Below are 21320 nucleotides of genomic sequence, written 5' to 3'. Positions count from 1 at the left end.
GTGGGGTGCCGTCCCGGGGCCGGGGGGGTGCCGTTCCGGGGGTGCCGTCCCGGGGCCGTGCAGTGGTGTGGGGTGCCGTCCCGGGGCCGGGGGGGTGCCGTTCCGGGGGTGCCGTCCCGGGGCCCGCCGGCTCTCGGCCAATGGGCTCGGCGCCGCGCATTCCCCGCCCCGCTCGCCCCATGTGCAGAAATAGCCCCGCCGCTGTCGGCAGCGGGTTTCCGCGGGGAGCGGGGCGAGCGGGCGGCGGCCGAGCATCCCCGGGCGGAGCCGGCCCGTCCCGTCCCGTCCCGTCTCGTTCGGTACCGGCGGATGGCCCCGCGGCGGGCACGGCGGCCGGACCCGGCGGTGGCGGGCGGGCGGTGATCGGGGCCCGGCGGGAGCGCGGCCGCGGATGCTCCGCGGGGGCCGGGCAGCGGGGGGCTGCGGCCCGGGGCTCGCCGCGCCCCTCCGGCCCCCCACGCCCCGGCGGGAGGCGGCGGTGAGCCCGGCCATGGGTGTTTGTCTCCGGGAAGCGCTGCCCCGTGGCCTGTTGGTACCTGCGGGCGGGCGCCCGGTGGAAAGTACCTTTTTCTCGTGACCGGTTGGAGCTCCTCGCCCTGGGCTCTCGCCATGGACACTTTGAAAACCACCTACATCGTGCTGGAACTGATCATCGCTGTGCTGTCTATCGCTGGCAATGTCCTGGTCTGCTGGGCCGTGGCTATCAACAGCACCTTGAAGAACGCAACCAACTATTTCCTGGTGTCCCTGGCAGTGGCTGATATTGCCGTGGGTTTGTTAGCCATCCCTTTCGCCATCACCATCAGCATCGGATTCCAGGTGGATTTTCACAGCTGCCTCTTCTTCGCCTGCTTCGTGCTGGTGCTGACCCAAAGCTCCATTTTCAGTTTGCTGGCGGTGGCCATCGACAGGTACCTGGCTATTAAGATCCCACTGAGGTAAGCGACTGGAGTGGATGCAGGTAGCCACATTCCCTGACAGCCCAGCCTGTGACCTGCCTTGCCTTAAAGTGCAGGAGCTCCTCGTCTCTCATGTTGCTGTAGGAGATTTGCTACTCGCTGGTGGGGATGAAAATAACCAAGATTTTGCACTCACTATGGAAAACTCAGGTTTTCCGTATCCTGCCTCTTACTTCAGAATACGCCTGGGAGCTCAGTTTCTTGAGGATGTTTGTCTTGGGAGGGTCAATGGCTTCTTGGGGGGGCTATGCAGTGATGTACTGGTGTGCTTGGGATAGTTGTAGCTAATCTATGTAGGTATTTATACAGCCCCCATTATTGTGGTGTCTAGACATCTCCCAGGTAATTAAATATAGAAGCAACCACGCTTTCTCCTCCTTCCCAGCCTATTAGAGAAGTAGTTTTACAGGCTGTTCTGTAAGACCTCTTTTCTCTTCTTGAGCTCAGGTCACAATACTTCCAGAAAGGCTGAAAGTCATCTTAAATAGATCTTAATATGACTTTGTACATACTATATATTTTCAGCTAGGACTAGAGTCTAACAAGACTGTCTTCCAGTTTTTAGAGAGGTATAATAAATAAACTGAAATTGCAATTTGTTGCATCTACAAATGCTGAAACTGTATTTAAAAGTATTTGCATATGTACTTTTTCCTTCTGAGTGCTTACCGTGAGAGAGTGTATAGATCAGTAAATGTCAGGAGGTGTCAGCTCTGTGTGTGCACTGTGGAAGGAGAAAGGATTCATACATCAGATTTCAGAATTTTACAGTTTAGACTTTCATCCAAATGCTGTATGAAAGACATAAATTGGTTTCCTTCTAATTCATGGGATACTGCAATATAATTGGGAAAACTGTGTTGAATATAACATACAGGCACTATACCAGTGAGTTGGTGCAGCAGCTTCCTTAAGCTTAAGTGCACGCAAACCCCGGCTTTGCATTACAAATGACCTGAGTCTGTTAGTCGCTGTCTCCTTCATGCCTCTGTTGTCCCTCCCCGACCGATGAAGCCCCGCTGGGGGGTCCAGGATCGCCCAGGGGACCGGACAGGAGCGGAGGCTGTGGGAAAGCGGGGCAGATTCGGTGTAGGCACCTCAGCTTTCCTCGTGTACCTCAGTGTAAGCTGCAGCTTTCCTAGATTCTGCTTGTCTCTGGTATCTCCTTTGCATGAGCAATGAACTCACTCTAAAATGACTTAAACTGCCCCCCCCTCCCCTTCACCCTGTTCTGACGCCTTGCATCAGAAAACTCCCATACGTTGGGCAAATATTAATTAGTCATCAGGCAGCTGATAAAAGCTGGTAGTGGAAATGCATGTGTGCTGGGTGGCTGCGTGTGTCACTGGCGCACGGCGCATGGAAATTCCATGGGATGCAGAGAGCCGAGCCGTGCGGATTGCTGCCAGCATCTCTGAAACCAGCTGCTGACCCTCCCCACACCCGGCTGGACTGAGAGACACATTGGCTGTGGAAAATGCTTTGGTACCTCTTAAATTCACTTGTGTGGGGCTTTCTCAGGGTGGGGGCTTAGCAGCACAGCAGCAGGTCGGAGTTTTAAAGTTTCGGTTTAATCACAGCACCTGCCACAAGCAAGATGCTCAAGCATGGTTATAACTCTTTTCTTTTGTACCACAAGTGCAGCTGAATCTTGTGAGATCAGTTTCTACTCCTCTGGAATCAAAGGCAAGAGTAGCGGTTCAGAAATGCTCTGAGGGGATCGTTTCCATGTTTGCAGAAGCGAAGTGGTTTTGCCAACTGACAGAATAGCACGTATTTCCTCCACTCTTTTCTTTTTTTTTTTTTTTTTTCACAATCCAGGTCTCTAGCAGGTTTGCTCGACTCTCCATGAGGTCGGTTCATACACCTGTGTGGGATGAAATCCCAGCAAAGTTCTTCCTTACTTTGAGATTTTTTTCCCGGCATTGCTTTTTCACCCCATCTTAGGCCAAATCTCTTATTCCATTTGCACAAACATCTTTATTCCTATGAGTGCTTTCTAGCTGGACACATACAACCCCTTCAGCTGTAACAGAGATCAAGGGGTCCCATCCTAGGCTGAAGTGTGAAGTTTGGATTAAACTTGGTCTTGGCATTGAGGCCCATTTCATTGCTTTCAGAGGTGACCAGTAAGTAAAACTCCTTTAAAAGGCCGGGGGTGTCTGACTGCTGGGAGTGCAGGGCAATGGACAAGCCATTGCTTCGGCAACAGGAGATTTATGGGCTGGTACTGAAAGGCTGTTTTTATTTGTACAGCCAACATCAAAAGAGGATAGAGGAGGTTATAAAACTACACTGGCAAAACACTTCTCTACCGCACTAGGGTTTTCCAAGCAAGGCTTGTTAGAGCTGTCTTGCCAGCATCATTATCCCCGAGATGCTCCACAGTGCTGCCGGCAGCGCAGAGGGAGGGACCCGTCCAGTCGCCCACTCTAGGTAGATGCACGTGCCGCTTCTGCAAGGAGGTTTGTGCTATGGAAAGGGAAAGGTGGACATCCATTTGTAGGAACGGCGACCTTAGGAAAAGTTTTTTTCACTAAAACAGTCGTTCTGGAGACCACTGAAGAGGCTGATAACAGACCATGAAGTATTAAATGTTTAAGAAAATTATTTGTACCCAGCTCTATCTAGCAATTACAATAAATAACGCAGTTGCTGCAGAGCAGACAAGCGTCTCTGTCACATCCTCCAGCTCCCTGTGGAAACCTCTGCAGGGACACAGAGAACTGTGCTGTATTATTTAATACTATTTCAGGGCTATTTAAGCACACTGAGAGGCTGGGCAGGCCTGCAGGCTGGGGGTGCGCAGGAGAAGTTTGCGTTACAGCCAGGCTAATAATGGATTTTTCAGTTCTGTGGCTGAACCAAAAAATCCCATGAGGGAAGAGGAAAATTGTTTCAGTCAAACTGAAGCAGCAAAGTTTGGAGGTTTCAGCGAAACAAAGTGATCCTGACCAACCTGGCAGACTGTTTCTTGAGTTGCTTAACCCTTCCAATGTTGCTGTGCTGTTTTTTGAAATGGAGGAGTCCTCACTGGAAATGAACTAACAAATTGTCGTCTAGACAATTGCAGAGCAAAAATCTTATAACATTTAAGAACGGTGGTTTAGAACCCTCCCTTTTCTGGCTAAAAATATTTGCTGAATTTGACCTGAAGCCATGAATTCTTTCTGTCCCTTGTAACTCTTATTTTGTTTGTTTGTTTTTGACAAATTTACTGTTTGTGGAGAAGCCCCCACCCGCGCTGCCTACTCCGTGCAGCTGCAGCTCTGAGCCCTTCCCTGGGTCCCTTTTCCCCTGCCCGGGACACCGGGGCATCTTCAGACACGCTCTAACCCTGCCTTGCTTCCCGCACCATCCAGGACACCCTGTGTGTCCCCGTCCCTGTGCTGCCCCAGATACACGGCACCATCCCTGCTCTCTTCTGCCAACCTGACACCCCCCACCCACCCCAACAGCTCACTTGCTTCCCCCCGGCGCTTCCTCCAAGCATAAAATCAAAGCCAGGCAACTGAGCATCTTTCAGCAGCGGTAAATCCATCCTGCAGAGTGTTTGGCACAAGACAGGTGTGAGGCTTTCGCTCTCGGGTTTTCTCCAGGGCTGGATTTCACCCCACAGTCCCATAGCTGCAAGCCAACGAAGATTTGTAGGTGGAATAAAATCCTTCCCTTTTATTTACATTAACCAAAATCCTTTGGTATGGCTAATAATTATAGGTACGGAGAGCTGCCTGCAACAAACGTGTCAGGAATTAGGGAAGGAGAAGAGTATCTGTGTTTAGAGAGCAAAAGGAGAATGAAACACCCTGTGCAACATCACACTACGTGTCCCCTTGTCCGGCGGGTAATCTCCTGCAGGACAGTGAACGTTGTGCTGCTGCTGCCTAACAGCAAACACCCCAGCTGAGACCAGCGGAGGGAAAATTAGCCCCAACTCCCTGCGATTTGAGCTGACCTGGTGCTTGTTCTTCCGCCCTGGATTTAGTTCTCTCCCATCTTCAATTTTATCCCTAGCAGAAGGTGTTCCTGGGCAGCTTTGCCATGAGCTAGAACAGGGTCCCCATGACCATGCCCTCTCCCCTGCTGAGCCCTCGCTGCCCCCCTGCAGCCAGAGCATCTGCCCCTCTTATCTATGACCTGATGAAGGCAACAGTCCAGCTCCTTTCTGCTGTCCTCATGGGGACAAATTCCATTTGAATTTTGGTTGCTCTTATCTGAGACCTTTAGCTGTGCACTGGCCTTTCTAGTGGTGGGTTGGCTGATGCTTTATGGCTGCCAGCCCTCACTGTGCCCTGCTGCTGCAGAGGAGGGGGTTTCCTCTGTGTTCTCCAGCAAATAATTGCTCCTGGCTTGCTTTCAACTCCCAGCTTGTTCCTCTACAAAGCAAACTGGTGGGTAGTTATGGCAGGTGGGAGGGCTGGAGCCACTGAGGAGAGAAAAATCCTCTTCAGAGCCTTGGTCTTCACCTGACGTTTTCTGTGTGCCATCAACAACACACAGAATTGCAGCTGCTCTTCCTTCTGCCCTTGCTTCATTTCCTTTCTGAAGGGAAATCCTTGCGTTGCCTTTCATCTGACCTCCCAGGCGTGTTCTGCTGTTCATGTGTGGCTCACGGCGCCCGATCCTGAGACCCGAGCAGCACGGGAGGTGTCGTTACTCCAGAACAATGGATGCTCTGCCTCCCCCGTGGGTCAGATGGCTGTGCCTGCCCGAGATTACCATCGATTAATAAATTTAATATGCAGCAGACCTGGCAAACGTGCCGAGAGCTGTGGGCTGGAGGGCTGGTGTGTTCGCTTGAGCAACGGAGCTGTCACATCTTTAAGGAATTTTTTTTCAGCTGAGCTGAACTCGGGCAGAACGTTGCAGGGGTTTGTGCTGCAGCTGGGGGCCGGCAGCACCCACTCGCCTGGCCACAGGTCTTGCAGGTTTGCTGCTCCAGGCTTCAGATGCAGCCGACTCTGGACACAGAAGCACAATAAAAAAAATCAGGAATAATCGCGTGTGCCCTCATGGCCATAAACTGGAGGAGGGAAATCACAGCTATTTTTAGTTGTGAGCAGCTTGGTTTCCTTAAAATGTGTGTCCCAAATTTTTATATTTCTCCCCTACCTCAGGGGTCACTTCCCTCCCAAAAAGCACAAATCCTGACAGGAAGGGAACTAATTGTCTTTGAGACCTCTGCCCCGATGCAGGTCCCGCAGAAGCTTGAGTGTAGCAGGGAGGTCAGGGAGCAGCGACTGAAAGCCTCATTTCCAGGCTGAGGGCACTGATCTCTGGGCTGAGCCAGAACCCTGAGCTTTGTGTTTAGGAGCATTTTTTCAGTTTTGGCCAACTCAATCTATAAAAAATACATGTTAATTTTTAGATTGAAAAAAGCAGCTTTTGAAGTTTGGCAGAATTTTGCTCCGGAAGACCTTTTGACCTCTCTGCAAAAAACATATTAAACCAAAATGTTTTGGCAGCGAACTGTTTTATTTCACAGTTAAAAGTTCTTACTTTGCTAATTAACGGGCTTGTTCTTTGGGGCTTTATGAGTTTGCTGTTTGTCACAGCAATGAGCACGGACCACAAAACTGAGTTTTTTAGGAGTGTTCTGCCCCGGCCCTTGGCTGCACCAGGCAGTCACTCCGCGGCGGGTGTTGGGGTTGTTATTACTATATTTGATCCACAAGATGCCAGGAATCAGTGACGCCAGCTGTGCCTACAGATGTGTCAGTCCTCTGCCCACCCCGTCGGCTCTCGCGGCTTTGCAGAGTCCAGTGACGGGTTCAGGGAGTTTGTGTGTGCCAAAGAGCGGATTATCTTCTAATCCTATGAAAGACATCAGGCCTGGGCATGAGCCACAAATAACCTGCGAGTACATCAGTGGGTGTGTGTCTGTGCCCTTACACTCACCCTTGGGTGCCGTGTGGGCACCGGCGTGTCAGTGAGCACCGTGACCAGAGCTGCTGGGCCTGCCGGGGACAAGGGACAGAGCACAGAGCAGGAGCAGCTCTGCCTGCACCCCCTTCACGCACCAGCCCCCATCGCCCTGGGGGCTCCCATCCTCCCTCCCACCCAAACCCCGGTGCCAGGTTTCCGGGAGCACGGTGCTGCGGGGTGGGGTGGCTGTTGGCCGTATCCCCTGTCCCCCGTGCTCAGACCCTTCGGTCTGTTCCATCGGATTTACCCGTCGTGCTGCAGTGGCGTAGTGGGGGCTGGATGCGGTGTCGCCGGCTGGTTTGATCCCGGCTGCACGTGGGCAGGGAGGCGAGGACAGGGACGGGCTCCTCGAGCTGCCGGAGCACCCTGGGATGGGGCACGGGTGGGTGAGTGGAGCTGGGCCCGCTGCTGACCATGCAGGATCCACCAGCCCTTGGGAAGGTCGGTCAGGGCTCCGCAGGGAAGGCAAGCGAGTCGCAACTCGCTGGGGCTGGAGAGGTCAGCAGTTTGGGGCCTTTGGGAAGGGCTTTAGCACCGGTTTCGTTACAGAAAGAGTGATCCGGCAGAGATCTGCCATCTCTCCACCCTTATCTGTTATCTGAGCGAGCAGGGCACCGGGTGCCTGGGAGGGGTAGCGGTGACACCACTTGCTCTATATACAGGATCACACTCAAACAGCTCCCTGTGAATCATAGTTCCTATCTCACCTCTACCAGCCGCCTTTAACTCTGAGGTCTGACCCTCTGGGAGGTTTGGAATGACAAAAATTCTCAGCCCCAGGCGCCATGAAGCAGATAACATTGGGCTTCAGAGCCCTGGAAGGAGGGTGGTGTTGAGGAAGACCTTAGGAGGGCTGCAGGCTCCTCTCAGCCCTGCTGTCTTGGGGAGGGAGAACCGGGCTTTTGTGCAGCCAGACTCAGAAACACCCTCTGGAGCATGAAAGGCTGGTATCACACGAGCTGGCGTGCAGAGCACTGAGCTCATTTCCTTCCTGTGCCTGGGGCTCTGCACACCTCTGGCATGTGCACGGCACTGTGGGGTTGCCCAGAATGGGCAGGGAGCCCACAGTTTGCTCTGCACCCAGCTTGTACCCTCCGTGTGGCTCTTAATTCGGTTTTCAGCCACCTTTTTTCACCCTGTCAGAAAGAGTACACCCGGCTGGGGCCGGCTTCTGCTGACAGAAACCAGGGTGGCAAATGGAAATTCCTGCCTGGCTGCGGGCTGCTGTGACAGCGTGCATGTGAGAAAAACAGATTCACACATCCACATCATAGGTGCTGTCAGTTTTCAACAAGTGCACAGCTCTGTGACCCCCTCCCACCACTCCCCACCCCACAGCAGCTTGAGCTGCAGTTTCTCCTTCTCAATCCTCCAGGTCACCCAAACACGTGCCATTGGCAGGGTGCTTTGGGCCAAAACTGCGCTCTCCTGCATTTCTCCTTCCCACATTCCTGGTCCTGCAGAACCGCTGCCCTTCAGCCCTTCCGATGCCCTGAGCTGGTGCTGTGCTGGCAGGGGCAGGGCTGAGGGGCCAGCCCGTGGAGGGGTGTGCAGGGAAAAACTGGGGTGAGGTGGGAGCTGGGGCTGTAGAGGACAGCCTTCACCCTCCCAGCTGCTCTGCCTCCACCCCAGGGAAGGAGCTGTTCACAGGAGGGATAAGCACGTGGCTATGGATATCTTGCTGAGAGGGTTTTAAACCTGTAGGCACTTGATAATCCAAGCTCACAGGCTGCAGGACCTGGCGTGGCCGTGGCCTGTATGGGGTAGGCTGGGGCATGCCGGCACAAACGGGAACACGGGGGTAGGGAACGCTCCCCTCCACGCGCCTGGATCATCCCGAGAGGCATCGCCACCGCCGAGTGCGAAGCACGAGTGGGGTTTGTCCAGTTTTGTCCTGGGATGAGTAATTTGAAGTCTTCATAAACTGGGGAGTGGTTAACCCGGGACTGCAAACAGGTTTGCGTCTGTCTGGCAGACAGCCCTCATCCCCGCCTTCCTCTGGGCGCAGCGGACGGCCGGTGTCCACCCAAGGGCTCATCTTCACCCAGGACGGCTTCATCCTGCTCTCTGTGCTGCTCTTTGTGCCTTTCTTTGTCTCACATCTCTGTGACTCTGCTTCCTAGCGAGGAAACACACAGTCTGGCAGGTCTGGGGCAGCCCCTGACAGCCTCTGATCACGCACTGGGCTTGTCTTCTTCTCTTATTAGCTCAGAATCATCTAGCTATTATTTCAGACTAAGGCTGAAAATGCCATATATAATGTAAACAAGGCAAGCCCTGGAAAAAGTGAAAGCCTTCTCATCTTTAAATGCTTTTTGGTGATCCTCCAAATCCTAAAAAGAAGCACTGCAGCCTGTGACCTTGCCGATTAGGTGCCTCGAGTGGGAACGGACGCCTACCAGCACCGGCAGGCGAGCAGGAGGTTGCTGCTCCCCTCTCTGGGGGTGGGAGCCAAGGCAAGGCTGGGGTCCCCGAGCACCCAGGCTCAGCTGAGCGCCCTTGAGCAGCATCCTGCGGCCAGGCCGGCTGCTCTCCTTTACCTTCCTTACCCGGGGTTGCACAGCAGCGGGGCCGCTCGCCGGGGGTGTGGGGGTGCTGCCCGGGGGGTGCGCGCTCTGGGCAGCATCCGCTTCTTCCCCTTCAGCTTTTCCTGAGGGGTTAAGGGTGGCGGTGAGCAGGCTCGGGGCTGGCTCCATCCCCGGGAGAGGGGGTGCACGGGGAGGGAGGGGGCTGAGCTGCTGCAGCCGCTCGGGTTTCCCAGGAAAGCCCGGGGCAGTGGGAGCGGTGCTCCCAGAAAATGACCCCTGCGTGCTCACCTGCGCCGTGGGGGCTGGCGTGTTTGTGGTGACCCGGCCTGTGGAAGGCCAGGCGTGCGAGCGGGGGACGCTGCTGCTGTCCCCTCCACACAATAGGGACAGATGCGGGAGGAAGTGATTTGTCTACAACTGGACATGGACAGACGCAGATGTCCTGCTTCCTCGGCTGATACCGTAACCGCTAATCAGATCTCTATCACCCCCAACTCCTTCCTGGTTAAAAAGGACAGCTTTTTCTTTTTTTCCTCCCCCCACCTCCCAAGGTGCAATTTATGATTCATTTTAAATGTCCTACCAGGATATTTCAAATGGTATGTGACCTCCATTCCATGGCTGTGCATGGAGCAAACAGAATAGCAGCAATAGTGATTATTTCATGCTGTTATAGCTTAAAATAAAAAAAAAATAATTAAAAAAAAAAAGAGCAAGATGCAAAATACAGCTGCAAGTAGATGACAAGGATACAATGCTTGGCAGCCAAATTGCTCTCTCCCCTTGTGAATGGAGGTGTCTGTGTATTTTCCTTCACACTTAAAATAGAAACATATAAGTGAGCACTGCTTGTTTGTATCAGAGCACCTGCGTAGTCTGAGTTCTGCAAGGTCTCCCTCTGCTCACCTCCCTGCATCCGGCAGCCCGGGCACAGGGCAGAACAGGGAGGGAAGTGGGGAGCATCAGTCCCCAGGGCTCCCTCCACCAGCTCGGGGCAGCGGGAGAGCAGGGAGGCCCCAGGCTGGTCCCTCGCACACCGTCGCGCCTGTGTCTCCCCACTGAGCCCATCGAGTGTGGCCTCGCCACAGGATACCCGTGAGTTTGGAGTTTAAGCACTGGCGCAGCTCGTCAAAGGCTGATCCTGTGCTGGGACTTGGCAGTGGGAGAACTGGTGCAAACACCTCGAGCAGCTCAGCACCCTCCGTGGGGCTGGGCCACGGCGATGCTGCACGGACACGCGTCTGTCCAGCCCTGCTCTGCCAGCAAGGGGCCGGTGTGGAGCGAGGTTCACCACAATCCGTGTGCAGGTTTGGAGCCTTGCCTGATTCCAGGCGCTCCCCTACGCCAGCCCAGAGAGTCCGAAGGTGCCAGCACCCTCCCTGGCTTGTCCCAGTTAATGCTGCAGAGACATCCCTGTTCAAATACTTGGACTAAGCCAGCCTGGGAGGATCCATCATGAGATAAAATTTTCCTGCTGGAAAAGTTAATGCTGCAACTTCAGCATTGTATTACATACACAAGAGAAGCATTTAAGCAGCCGCTGTCCGTGCGCAGCTTTCAGAAGCACAGCCTGGCAGCTTTGCAGCCTGTGCCGGGCTGCTGGCGGGAGGAAGCCTGGCCGAGGCGGGTGGATTTCTCCTAACATCTTTTAGTTGCTAGAAGCTGCATCTCAGCCAGCCTCAGGGATTTTACTCAGCACCCAGCGAGGACGGGGCACAGCGCTAATGCTTGGGTGGGTGGAGATCCTACTGCAGCCATCTGAAGTGCCAGGACCCACGGTGTATTTGCCAGATACCAGCTGCAGGTCTTGAGACCGTGACAGAGTCACTGGAGCTCGTTTTTTTGTGTCTCTAATGGTGGGCCACTAGCAGGGGGCGTTGGGAAAGGCTTTGGGAACAGGGCTGCCGTGGTGAACAAATGCAAGGGGGTCGTGCCACTCTGCAGGTGGCAGTCGGAGGGGTGACCTCCCGCCTGCCTGCCCCTGGGCAGGGCAAGGGCTGCGCGGTGTGATGGACCCTGCGCCGCAGCACTGACAGGCACACGGTGGCAAGTGCCGACGCAGTTCCTCAGCTTGCAGAGCACCCTTTTGTTCAGCAGCACATCTCAGATATTCAGTAGAACAAACTTTTGCTATTGGCTCTGCTCTTCGCTAACCTGGGGTTTATTTACTCAGTAATTTATCAGCCGGGGCCCAGGCCAGCGTCATGGTCAGGGCCACCACCAGACTCCACCGAGCACCAGGAGAGCGGGTGTGTGGCACCACGTTTTGACCTGTTCATCCATCTGGGCTGCTCAGGGACAGTGGGGGATTCTCCCCCGTTCTTGCTCTCTGCAGGTAAATAATGTGGGAATAATAGTCCCCTTCCAGGCTCCAGGCAGTTGCTGCCTTCTGGCCCACGTCTAATTGCCCCAAATGCTGAATTAAGTCTTGGCTGTTGCTGTATGCTCCTCATTTGATGGGACCCCAGGGCAGACAGTGCCTCTGCTTGGGTGATCTCCACGGGGTCGCTGGTGGGGAGATGCCAGGTACGTGCAGGACATGACTCAGTTCCTGCCAGTCGGGAGCCAAACTCGCACACGGGAGAGGCTGGGCTGGCTGCAGGCTGGCAGCGCGTCCCGCTCCGCTCCAGCTTAGCAATGCCTGCCGGGGTGGCTTGGCTGGTGTCCAGCTCTAGTAAATAGCAGTAGAAATGCGATGAGACCTGTTGGAGGGAAAAAAAAAAAAAAAAACAAAACAAACAACCCAACCCTGAGCATCCTACCAAGCAGAAGCACAGCACCTGGGGAACGCCGAGAGCCTTCTGGCACCCTGCGCTAATGTACGACTCTGTCGCTTTGGTGGTTGCCGGGATGCTTTTCTAGAAAAGCTGTGGCCCTTGCTGAGCTGTCGCTGAAGTGGAGGGGCCACAGGCAACAGTGATGTCTGGTGGGTGAAGGCCCGGGACATCTCCTCGACATCTCCCCCAGCCCCAGAAGCAGAACTGTGGCTGGTGGCTGGTGGCAGAGCAGGGCTATGCTGTGCCCTGGCTGAAGCCTCTGCCCGTGGCCCATTTTGGTGATGGCACAGCAGGTTCAGACCCAGCAGCCTGGCACGTGTACTGCATTGGGTTCACACGGCGAGATTTTGGGAGCAGGGGGAGCTACAGGGGTGGCTTCTGTGGGAGGCTGCGAGAAGCTTCCCCTGTGTCTGATAGAGCTGATGCTGGCCAGCTCCAGGACAGACCCACCGCTGGCCGAGGCCGAGCCCATCAGCGACGGTGGGAACCTCTGGGATAACGTATTTAAGAAGGGGAAAAAACTGCTCAACTGCACTTGGAGCAAGGAGTGAGAATGTGTGAGAGGAACAGCTCTGCAGACACCGAGGGCAGCGAAGGAGGAGGGGAGGGGGTGCTCCAGGTGCCGGAGCAGAGATTCCCCTGCGGCCATGGTGAAGACCATGGTGAGGCAGGCTGTGCCCCTGCAGCCCGGGGAGGTCCCCACGCCGGAGCAGGGGGTGCCCAAAGGAGGTTGTGACCCCGTGGAAAACCTGTGCTGGACAGAGAGGAGCCCACACTGGAGCAGGTTTGCTGGCAGGACTGGTGACCCCGTGGGGGGACCCGTGCTGAGCAGTCTGTTCCTGAAGGAGGCACCCCGTGGGAGGGACCCACGCGGGAGCAGGGGAGGAGTGTGAGGAATCCTCCCCCTGAGGAGGAAGGAGCAGCAGAGACAACCTGGGATGAACTGACCACAATCCCCACTCGCTGTCCCCCTGTGCCAGTGGGGGGAGGTAGAGAAAATTGGGAGTGAAGTTGAGCTTGGGAAGAAGGGAGGGGCGGGGGGAAGGTGTTTTTAAGATTTGGTTTTATTTCTCATTATCCTACTCTGGTTTTGACTGATAATAACTAACTCATTTTCCCCAAGTTGAGTCTGTTTTGCCTGTGATGGCAATTGGTGAGTGACCTCCCTGCCCTTATCTCCACCCACGAGCCTTTCACTGTATTTTTTTCTCCCCTGTCTGGCTGGGGAGGGGAGTGACAGAGCGGCTTTGGTGGGCACCCGGCGTCCAGCCCGGGTCAACCCACCACACACACGGTAACACCGGTGGGTCAGAGCCGTGTTGTAAAAACAGCAGAACTTTCCTTAAAGTATTTGACCTGCTGCGGCCTGGGCCATGTGACTGTGATACTGGAGGCAAACATACAGCTATATATGTCAGAAGACTAGAAACCTGACTCACTTCACGATGGCAGCACATTATGGCATCAGGGCTTCTGCAGCATGTCCACTGCGGGGGCACTGGGTGGGAGCTGAGATAATTAGCTGCTTGATGATGATTGTGCCAGTAAAGAGACTTTGCTTGGCAGTGTAAAAGGAACTAATGCATTGCCAGGTTATTTAATCTCAATAAATCATTTAAAAATATTCAGCTGTTATTTACATTAAAGCAACATTTGATGCCTCTGGGCAGAAACATAGAGGAGATTCAATATTTGTTATACATTAATTGAGCAGACTTAGGTGAGTAAATTTACTTTAATAGTTTTTTGCCTAATAATATTAAGCCTGAAAGCGAATGAAGGAGGGGTTTGCTGGAGCATTCAGAGCTGTGAAAATCCGCTGGTTCCTCACTGTCTGATCATGTTTTATAGAGTTTAGCAAGAAGCTGAGTCCCAGCTCCGCTGCCTCACAGCCCCTGCCGGCTTCTGCTGATGGTGGGTTATGACGGGGGTTGCTCTGTCGCGTGGCGTGCTGCCAACCCGCTGCTGCTCGCCAGCAAGACTCTTCATACCTTGAGCTGGTGACAGTCAAGCACTTCTTTATTTTTAAGTACGTGCTTAACTTCCGTTGACTTAAGGGCAATACAGGCGGTGTTCCACCAAATAAGTATATTAATGTAATAATGAGCTAATTAGTGGACAATTTTAGACCGTTGAGCTATTCCCAATTTCACCTCGGCCTCGCTGGCTGGTAGCTCAGCAATCAGGTGTTTGCACAGACCCTTCACAGCAGTGACCATCACCCTTACCTGCGAGCAATCAAATGGAGATGGTGGGAGGAATTTGCAACGCGTCCCTGCGAAAATAGCGCTAATCTAAGGAGTGCAGCCGTTCACTGTGAACAACTATCTCCATTTTAATGAGCAGCGTCTCTTCCCTGTGCTGACAGACCTGCAGCCCTCTCCATTGCTCAGCTCTGGCTCTTGCAGACCCAGAGTGCAGCACATTTTGCCATCTCCTTCCCGCAGAAGGGGCCCCTGCTTAAACGTGACCGTGGCTGCAGCTCTGCTGTGTGTGCTGGGGAAGAGCGAGCTCCACTAATATAAACATGCCACCATTACAGCCACTCGAAAATTAAGTGACTTCTTAACTGGTTTTGTAAACTGCCAAGCCAAGCCTTAATTTTGTGGAAGCGTTTGGAAGAGCAGATGGAAGAAGCGTTATTCGGCATCGTGTATTTTCAGCAAGAGGCAGCACTGAATGTCACCAGCCTGGCGCGGGGCGGTGGACCGAGCGTGGCACGCTGAGCTGCGGCAGCTTTTCACTGTGTTCCTGTGCACAGCCTGATTCAAGCACACAAAACTCTTGAACCTTCCATTTCTCCTTCTGGACAATGGTCCCTTTTGCATTTTCCAGTGTCGCTACAATAGTCTGAGGGATGTGACATGACCAAGGCAGCAGATTAACTGATTAACTAAGCGTGAATAGCACAAGCCAAGGACCCACGTTTTTTTTTTCTTCCCACGTGCAGAGCTGTAGGTCAGCAGCAGCTCTTGGTGTTCCACAGAACTGACTAAGCTTGGCCAGCGTCATAGCTTGGGACTCAGACTTTGCCAAGAGATTGGATTTCTGGGAACTTGCTCCGACTCAAACCTTAAAGTTTTCAGGTCCCACAACCCCAGACCAGCTCTTGCTCCTGAAAGCAGGCACTTAACACAGTTTTGAAAGCAATGGGCCTCAGCGATGCCCCGTCTGATAACTTCTCATCTTCTGAGAGAAAAGTGCAGGAGAAACCCCTCGGTGGCTGGACCTGCCCTTTAGACATCTACCCTGCGGAGTGTGTTCACAGCTCACAGCACCTAAACGTGGCTGCTGCTCCCGCATCCTCTCGGCCAGCCCCGGCGTGCCCGACCCGAGCCCCGCTCTGCAGCAGCCATGCCGAAGGAGCCGAGGGCTCCCCCCAGCCCCTCTTTGCCGCCCGGTTCGTCTTGGCAGACCCCCCCACTCCCTTACCCTCCTACCCTCCTGCCTTTGTAGCTTGCGAGAGGAGAGGGACACACGGTTTGCACGGAGGCAACTGCAGTGTGATTCACAGGCACAGCTGCGGTTCTGTGGGAATAAAACCCTCCCCTGCCTCACGGGCCGGAAGAAAATCAGAACAAACGTTCTTAGGAGAGGAGGAGCAGGGTAGCCAAGCCAGAATAAACAAGCTCTGAGAGAAGGGTGTGGGAAGTGGGGGGACACGTGTGTCAGCCAGCAGACGCTAACTGGCTGTGGAGAGGACAGTAATGGTTTTCTGATGTTGTCTTTCTGGCAGTCGCCAGGTTCTTCGTATCTCTAAAAACCAGTCTGACTGATGCTTTGATGTTGGCATCTGTTCAGGTTGCACCCAAAGCAGCTTGACTTTTGCTGCTTTTGGTTCCAGCTCCATTTGTGTCTCTGAGCAAAGGGGTTGGAGGGGCATCTTTGATTTCTTGGCCACAGCGGCACCCAGGCCGTGGGGTTAGGGAAGGTGCGGGGCAGCACATGGCAACTTGTCCCTGGGCCACCACGGAGCTTCTTTGTAACACATGTGAGAGAAGCAGGTGCCCGACGAAGGTGATTATTTAAAAAAATCTCCATCTTTACAACCAGTTACAGTGGGTCAGCAGAGCACAAGCTTCGTTTGACCGCAGCAGCTGTGCACGGCTGTGTGGTTCAACCCACTGGTGGCTTCAGCCGCCGCAGGTCCGAGTCCGTGTGTGGCTTCAGGACATCTCGATGGTGTGTGTCCTACAGAACTGGCATGTCACGTACACGAGCCGTGGAGGCTGACACCAGCCCTGGGAGCCAAGCGAAGCTGCCTGCATCAGCGCTGTCGATGGAGGCTGCACAAAGCAGAGACGTCGAATGCGGGGAGAAGAGCCCAGTGGCCCTGGCTCCCGGCTTCACGCCTGGATGCGGGACTCTGAACGGCGACACAAACCCTAACTTGTAACTCTCTTAAGCAATCCAGCCTTAGCAGTTGCTTTCAGATGCTGGCTCAGAAAAGTCTTTCAGGGCATTTGTTATCCAGCCACAACAAGCTCACGTGGGCTGCAGTCGGGCACGTGTAAGCCAAGAATTGAACTGTTTGGGAAAGTAGGAGGATCCCGGGCTTCCACACACGTGTGAACTTCCCACCTTAGTGTATGAGGTAGCGTGGGAAGGGACATCACGTTAGGGGACTGCTGCAATCTCCAGTGGAAGCCAGCATTGCTGCAGGCATAAGAGCAGTCCAAGCTGAGGCAAGTTGGCTGTGGTATAAAGGCTGTAAGTGTGTGGTGATGCTGGTTAAGTCTTTAGCTACCTGTTACAGTGTAGAATTGAGAGCCAGCTTTGTCTCAGCTGCAGTGGGTCAGCCCAGAAGTTCATGGGGCCCAGTAGCATGCCCTGGCATGCCCAGCAGTGGGTGCTTAGAGCAGGAGAGTAAGTTGGTGGTTACAGAGTGAGCCTTCCCCCTGTTCTTGCCCGCTTTGTAGTTGGTGGTTTAGGCTCATGGGATGATAAAGCTTTTTTTAAGACTTCCAAGTCCCTACAGCCTGTTGAAGGATGGTTGTGGGCAGGGGCAGTGCTTGGCACTTCTCAGGAATAGTGAGTGAATCACCTCCCCAAATCACTTTGTGTAGGTGTAGAGCACAGGTGAGATTTTTTACCCCTCCAGTTACCTCGTGGGTGTGGGTGTGGCTTTTGTGGCATTAGCCAAAATGCTGATGACTTTAACTGCAGGGAAGTCACGAGCAATCATTTATTTAACGGCTCTGTCTTGGTTTTGTTCTTGATGCTGTAGGTATAACAGTCTGGTGACTGGCAAGCGGGCAAGAGGACTCATCGCTGTGCTGTGGCTCCTGTCCTTTGGAATTGGACTGACTCCGCTTATGGGCTGGAATAAAGCCATGAGCGGGTGTCCCAACGCCACCAACGAGACAGGGGCTGACACCGGGACAGAGCACCATGGCTGCTTCATCTCATGCCTCTTTGAGAATGTGGTAACGATGAGCTACATGGTGTATTTCAACTTCTTTGGCTGCGTGCTGCTTCCGCTCGTCATCATGCTGGGAATCTACATTAAGATATTCATGGTCGCCTGCAAACAGTTGCATCAGATCGAACTGATGGGCAACTCCAGGACCACGCTGCAGAAGGAGGTCCATGCAGCCAAGTCTCTGGCCATCATTGTAGGACTTTTTGCCTTCTGTTGGCTGCCGCTGCATATCTTGAACTGCATCACTCACTTCCACGAGGAGATCTCCAAATCCAAGCCTGAGTGGGTGATGTATATGGCCATCATCCTCTCCCATGCCAACTCTGTCATCAATCCCATCATCTATGCCTACAGGATCAGGGACTTCCGCTACACCTTCCACAAGATCATTTCCAAGATCCTCTGTAGGAGGGACGAGTTCCACAAGTGCACCACTGACAACAACCAGCACCTGACTGTCACCAACATTAACTCTCCAGTAGCCTCTGTGACCATATGACAGTGCACGTCCTGCTCCGAGGAGTTTGCAGTCTGTCCCTGACACTACCCTTCCCTGTGCCTATGTGAACAGTTACAGCTAACTCCTAGAGGAGTGCTCAGAGATGACCACTATGCAGTTATGCAGCAGTTTTGTTTTGTTTGGGGTTGGTTTTAATTTTTATAATTAACCTAGTGCCTCCTAGAGGAATAACCTGACTGGGGAGACTGAGTGCAGCTCACCTCGACTGTAAGCCCAGGTTGCGGGAGTGGTGGTGACCGTATTGTGTTTCCTTTCCAGGTCAGACATTGACTGTGGAAGACCCACCTGCTGGGGGTGTTTCCCCAATTGTGCTGCTCATGTCAAGTCCTAGGATCTTTATTTTAATTATTTTTTTTTTTAATCTTTTGATTCATTTAGGAGTAATAATTTTGTGTCTGTTTTTGAGTTGTTCTTTAAGTCCATACTTGACAGCACTTTGGTAATACCCTAATTATTCCATCAATTGTTTGATGCAGCTAGTATTCTCCGATGGGAAAAAGTCTTACTTAGCCCAGTTGCTGGTGTGAAACTGAATCTGCGTTCCAGGCTCTGTGGGACGTGACTGTGTTGATGGGAAAACAAGCTCAGAACTGGCCAGCTATTTTTGGCCCCAGAATGGAAGCCCTACTTACCGAAAGAGAAAAATTTTAGAAAAGAGTTGACTGGAGTTTTAGAACAGCGGTTTTATTGCCTTCAAAGCACTTTTGTCTTCAGGATTGTGCACACCAATACTTCAGGTTTGATTTCAAATCTGTTTCCAGCTATCAGAATGCAAAAGGCAGAAGTGCCCTAATAGCCCTAGCTAGTCTGATCCGGAGCCACTGAGGAGAGTGCAAACACTCCCTGGTGACACGATCTCTACAATTAGGTCTTTACTTGCAAGTCAAAACTTGGCAGCCTTGCAGTGCTTCCAGAAGGGCAGGTTTTAGCTGTGATAGCTGGACGATGCAGCTCACCTGAGTCCTAAAACTTGGTCTTGCTGAGGTTCCTCTGTAGCCCAATAACCCTCCCAGAAGCTGTGAGTGCTTTTTTTTCTAATAGTGATTTTTATTTATTTTATTTTTTTTTTTAAATCCTGACCTGCATCAGTAGCAAAAGAGACTGGAAGGGAGCTAATTTGCTTGAGAAGCTTGGATGCTTCGACTTGCGACCTGATTTTGGCCACACTCTGTGGGGAAGAAGCTCACCTTGCAGATGGTCTAGCCTGGCCTCTGCAGTTAGCCACAGAGTGCTGGCCCTTTGTAAAGACAAAGCCCACTCAACAGCGCAGCAGTCTTAATTTGTACTGCAAGTTAATTACTCTCTGCAACCAGAGCTCAGACATTACCGCACGTGATTTCATATGTAACTGTGACATGCAAAACTAGACAAAGGTAGAAGGAACAGTGCATTAATTTCTGACATACACGCTCCGCTTCTCCAGACTGCACGGCGGCACGTGCACTGCTGTACATGAACCGGTGGTTCTGGCACGTCTTTTATTTAGCAGGGCAGTTTCTTTCCACAACTGAGAGGAATAGGGAGAGGAGTCAGAAAAAACACCAAGCAGCCTCCCTCCTTCGTGCCCAAAAGCCGACTGTGGTACAGGCACAGCTGTTCTCACCCCTGCCATCACGCTGTGGCCCTCTTGCAAACGGGCGTCTTGCCTGAAGGTCCCGACGTGCTCAAGTGGTACCATCTCTCCCCGAAGCACTCGATGCCAGCAGCACCACTGTGCGACCAGTGAGAAGCTGGACTGCCAGGATCTGTATTCAATATAGTTTTCAGTGGTTAACCCATGCAGGGAGACAGATGTAGGGAGCAGGCCTTTTAATGCTGGGTGGCGGGGAAGGAAGTTTAAACACAGCCAGTTCCTGAAGAATAGATCCAGGGGATAGACTGCGACGACCAGGGAGCAGTTTGTCCCTGATAAATTGTACTTGAATTATATAGAAATCAGCTTTCTGGGTTTTTTTAACTGCATTGCACTAAAAGGGAGGTAATGTAAGACCCCAAGAGTTTAATTTCTCTGGTGTATATGACAAATATGGTGTAAAATCAGCTGAAAAGCTGAAGAAATCCTGTTCCTGCAGCATCTGCTTGTGCCAACTGGCGTGGCCTGTGGGCAGCAGCTGCAGGTACGAGTCAGGGCCCACCACGCCGAGAACGGGTCACTGGGAGGGACGGATTTCACTACCATGTGTGTAGCAGCTCAGCCATAAGAGCCAGCCCCAAACCTGGGTGAATCACCAGTAAGCTCTGAATGGGTTTGAACATGTTTATGCAATGTCCAAATTTAGCTACAGCTCAGTATCTCAGATACTGGCATTTCCAAGAAGAATCTGACTAGTTAAAGTTACTGTCCCGAGTGTTCCTCCTTTAACAGCCCCGTTCAGCTTTGCTGCATCTGCCTTGGTCATAGTCCAGCTAACACATGGAGCCACCTCCTGCCATTTGGGCAGGGTTTGACTCTCTCCTCCTTTCATTCCTTCCCTTCTGTATTATCCTTGGCTGTGTTCCTTCCGTTAATCGTGGCTGGAAACAAGCAGGGTTTCACCTGCAGGTCTGGCAGTGTTGCAAAGTGGTTGCAAGCCACATTTATCCTTACAACAAAGAATGTAATCTCTCCCCTCCTGCTGGCTGAAAACGAACCAAACCCTGGACAGCACGAAGAGACTGAAACACACAGCGCTGCAGTGCAGAGCGAGCCGGGCCCAGGGCACTCGCTCACGTGTGACAGCCTACACTGCAGCCCGGCCTCCACGACTGCTACCCTTCATCTGCCTCTCATGAGCCAGAATTCCCCTAGACAGATGTGGTGTAGCCTTAGCATGACTGTGCCACCGGGTTGTTAGCCATTATTAATGATGGCCTGGGTCACCCTCGTTTTTAGGCACATTAAGTGCCTTTGTGGATCTGAGCCACAGTCATTTCAAGGCAAAATAAAAATAGGACACTTCCCTCAACCCCTCAAAAAAAAAGCTCTGAAGGTTTCTATAAAAATGTGAAGTCAAAATGGCAAAGGAACTTTCTACAGTGAGTGCAGCTGTAGCTATTTAGCTATCACTCATTACTGCTCTGATGTACATAGGATGGATGTTTTCCTCATGTTGCTCAGATTTTGTATTTGCAGTAACTGTTATTTACATACAGAATGCCTAATTTACCACCTACACAAACTGACTCAGCCTGTGCCCTTTTATTTCTTGC

At 52.8% G+C, this 21320-nt stretch overlaps 1 protein-coding gene across 1 annotated transcript; it reads left to right on the top strand.

Moving 5' to 3' along the window:
- The first annotated feature begins 394 nt into the window (after positions 1-394).
- Positions 395-21293, top strand: ADORA2B (adenosine A2b receptor). The gene is made up of 2 exons (XM_033004707.2): positions 395-938; positions 17417-21293. Exons 1-2 carry the CDS (start codon positions 610-612, stop codon positions 18108-18110), a joined length of 1023 nt encoding a protein of 340 aa, XP_032860598.2. The 5' UTR covers positions 395-609; the 3' UTR covers positions 18111-21293.
- Positions 21294-21320: the final 27 nt, after the last annotated feature.

The sequence above is a fragment of the Tyto alba genome, unplaced genomic scaffold, assembly GCF_018691265.1.
Source record: "Tyto alba isolate M040663 unplaced genomic scaffold, T.alba_DEE_v4.0 Super-Scaffold_19, whole genome shotgun sequence".
Taxonomy (NCBI): domain Eukaryota; kingdom Metazoa; phylum Chordata; class Aves; order Strigiformes; family Tytonidae; genus Tyto; species Tyto alba.
Note: the sequence above shows the minus strand (reverse complement) of the source record. Positions and strands in the feature narration are given on the sequence as shown.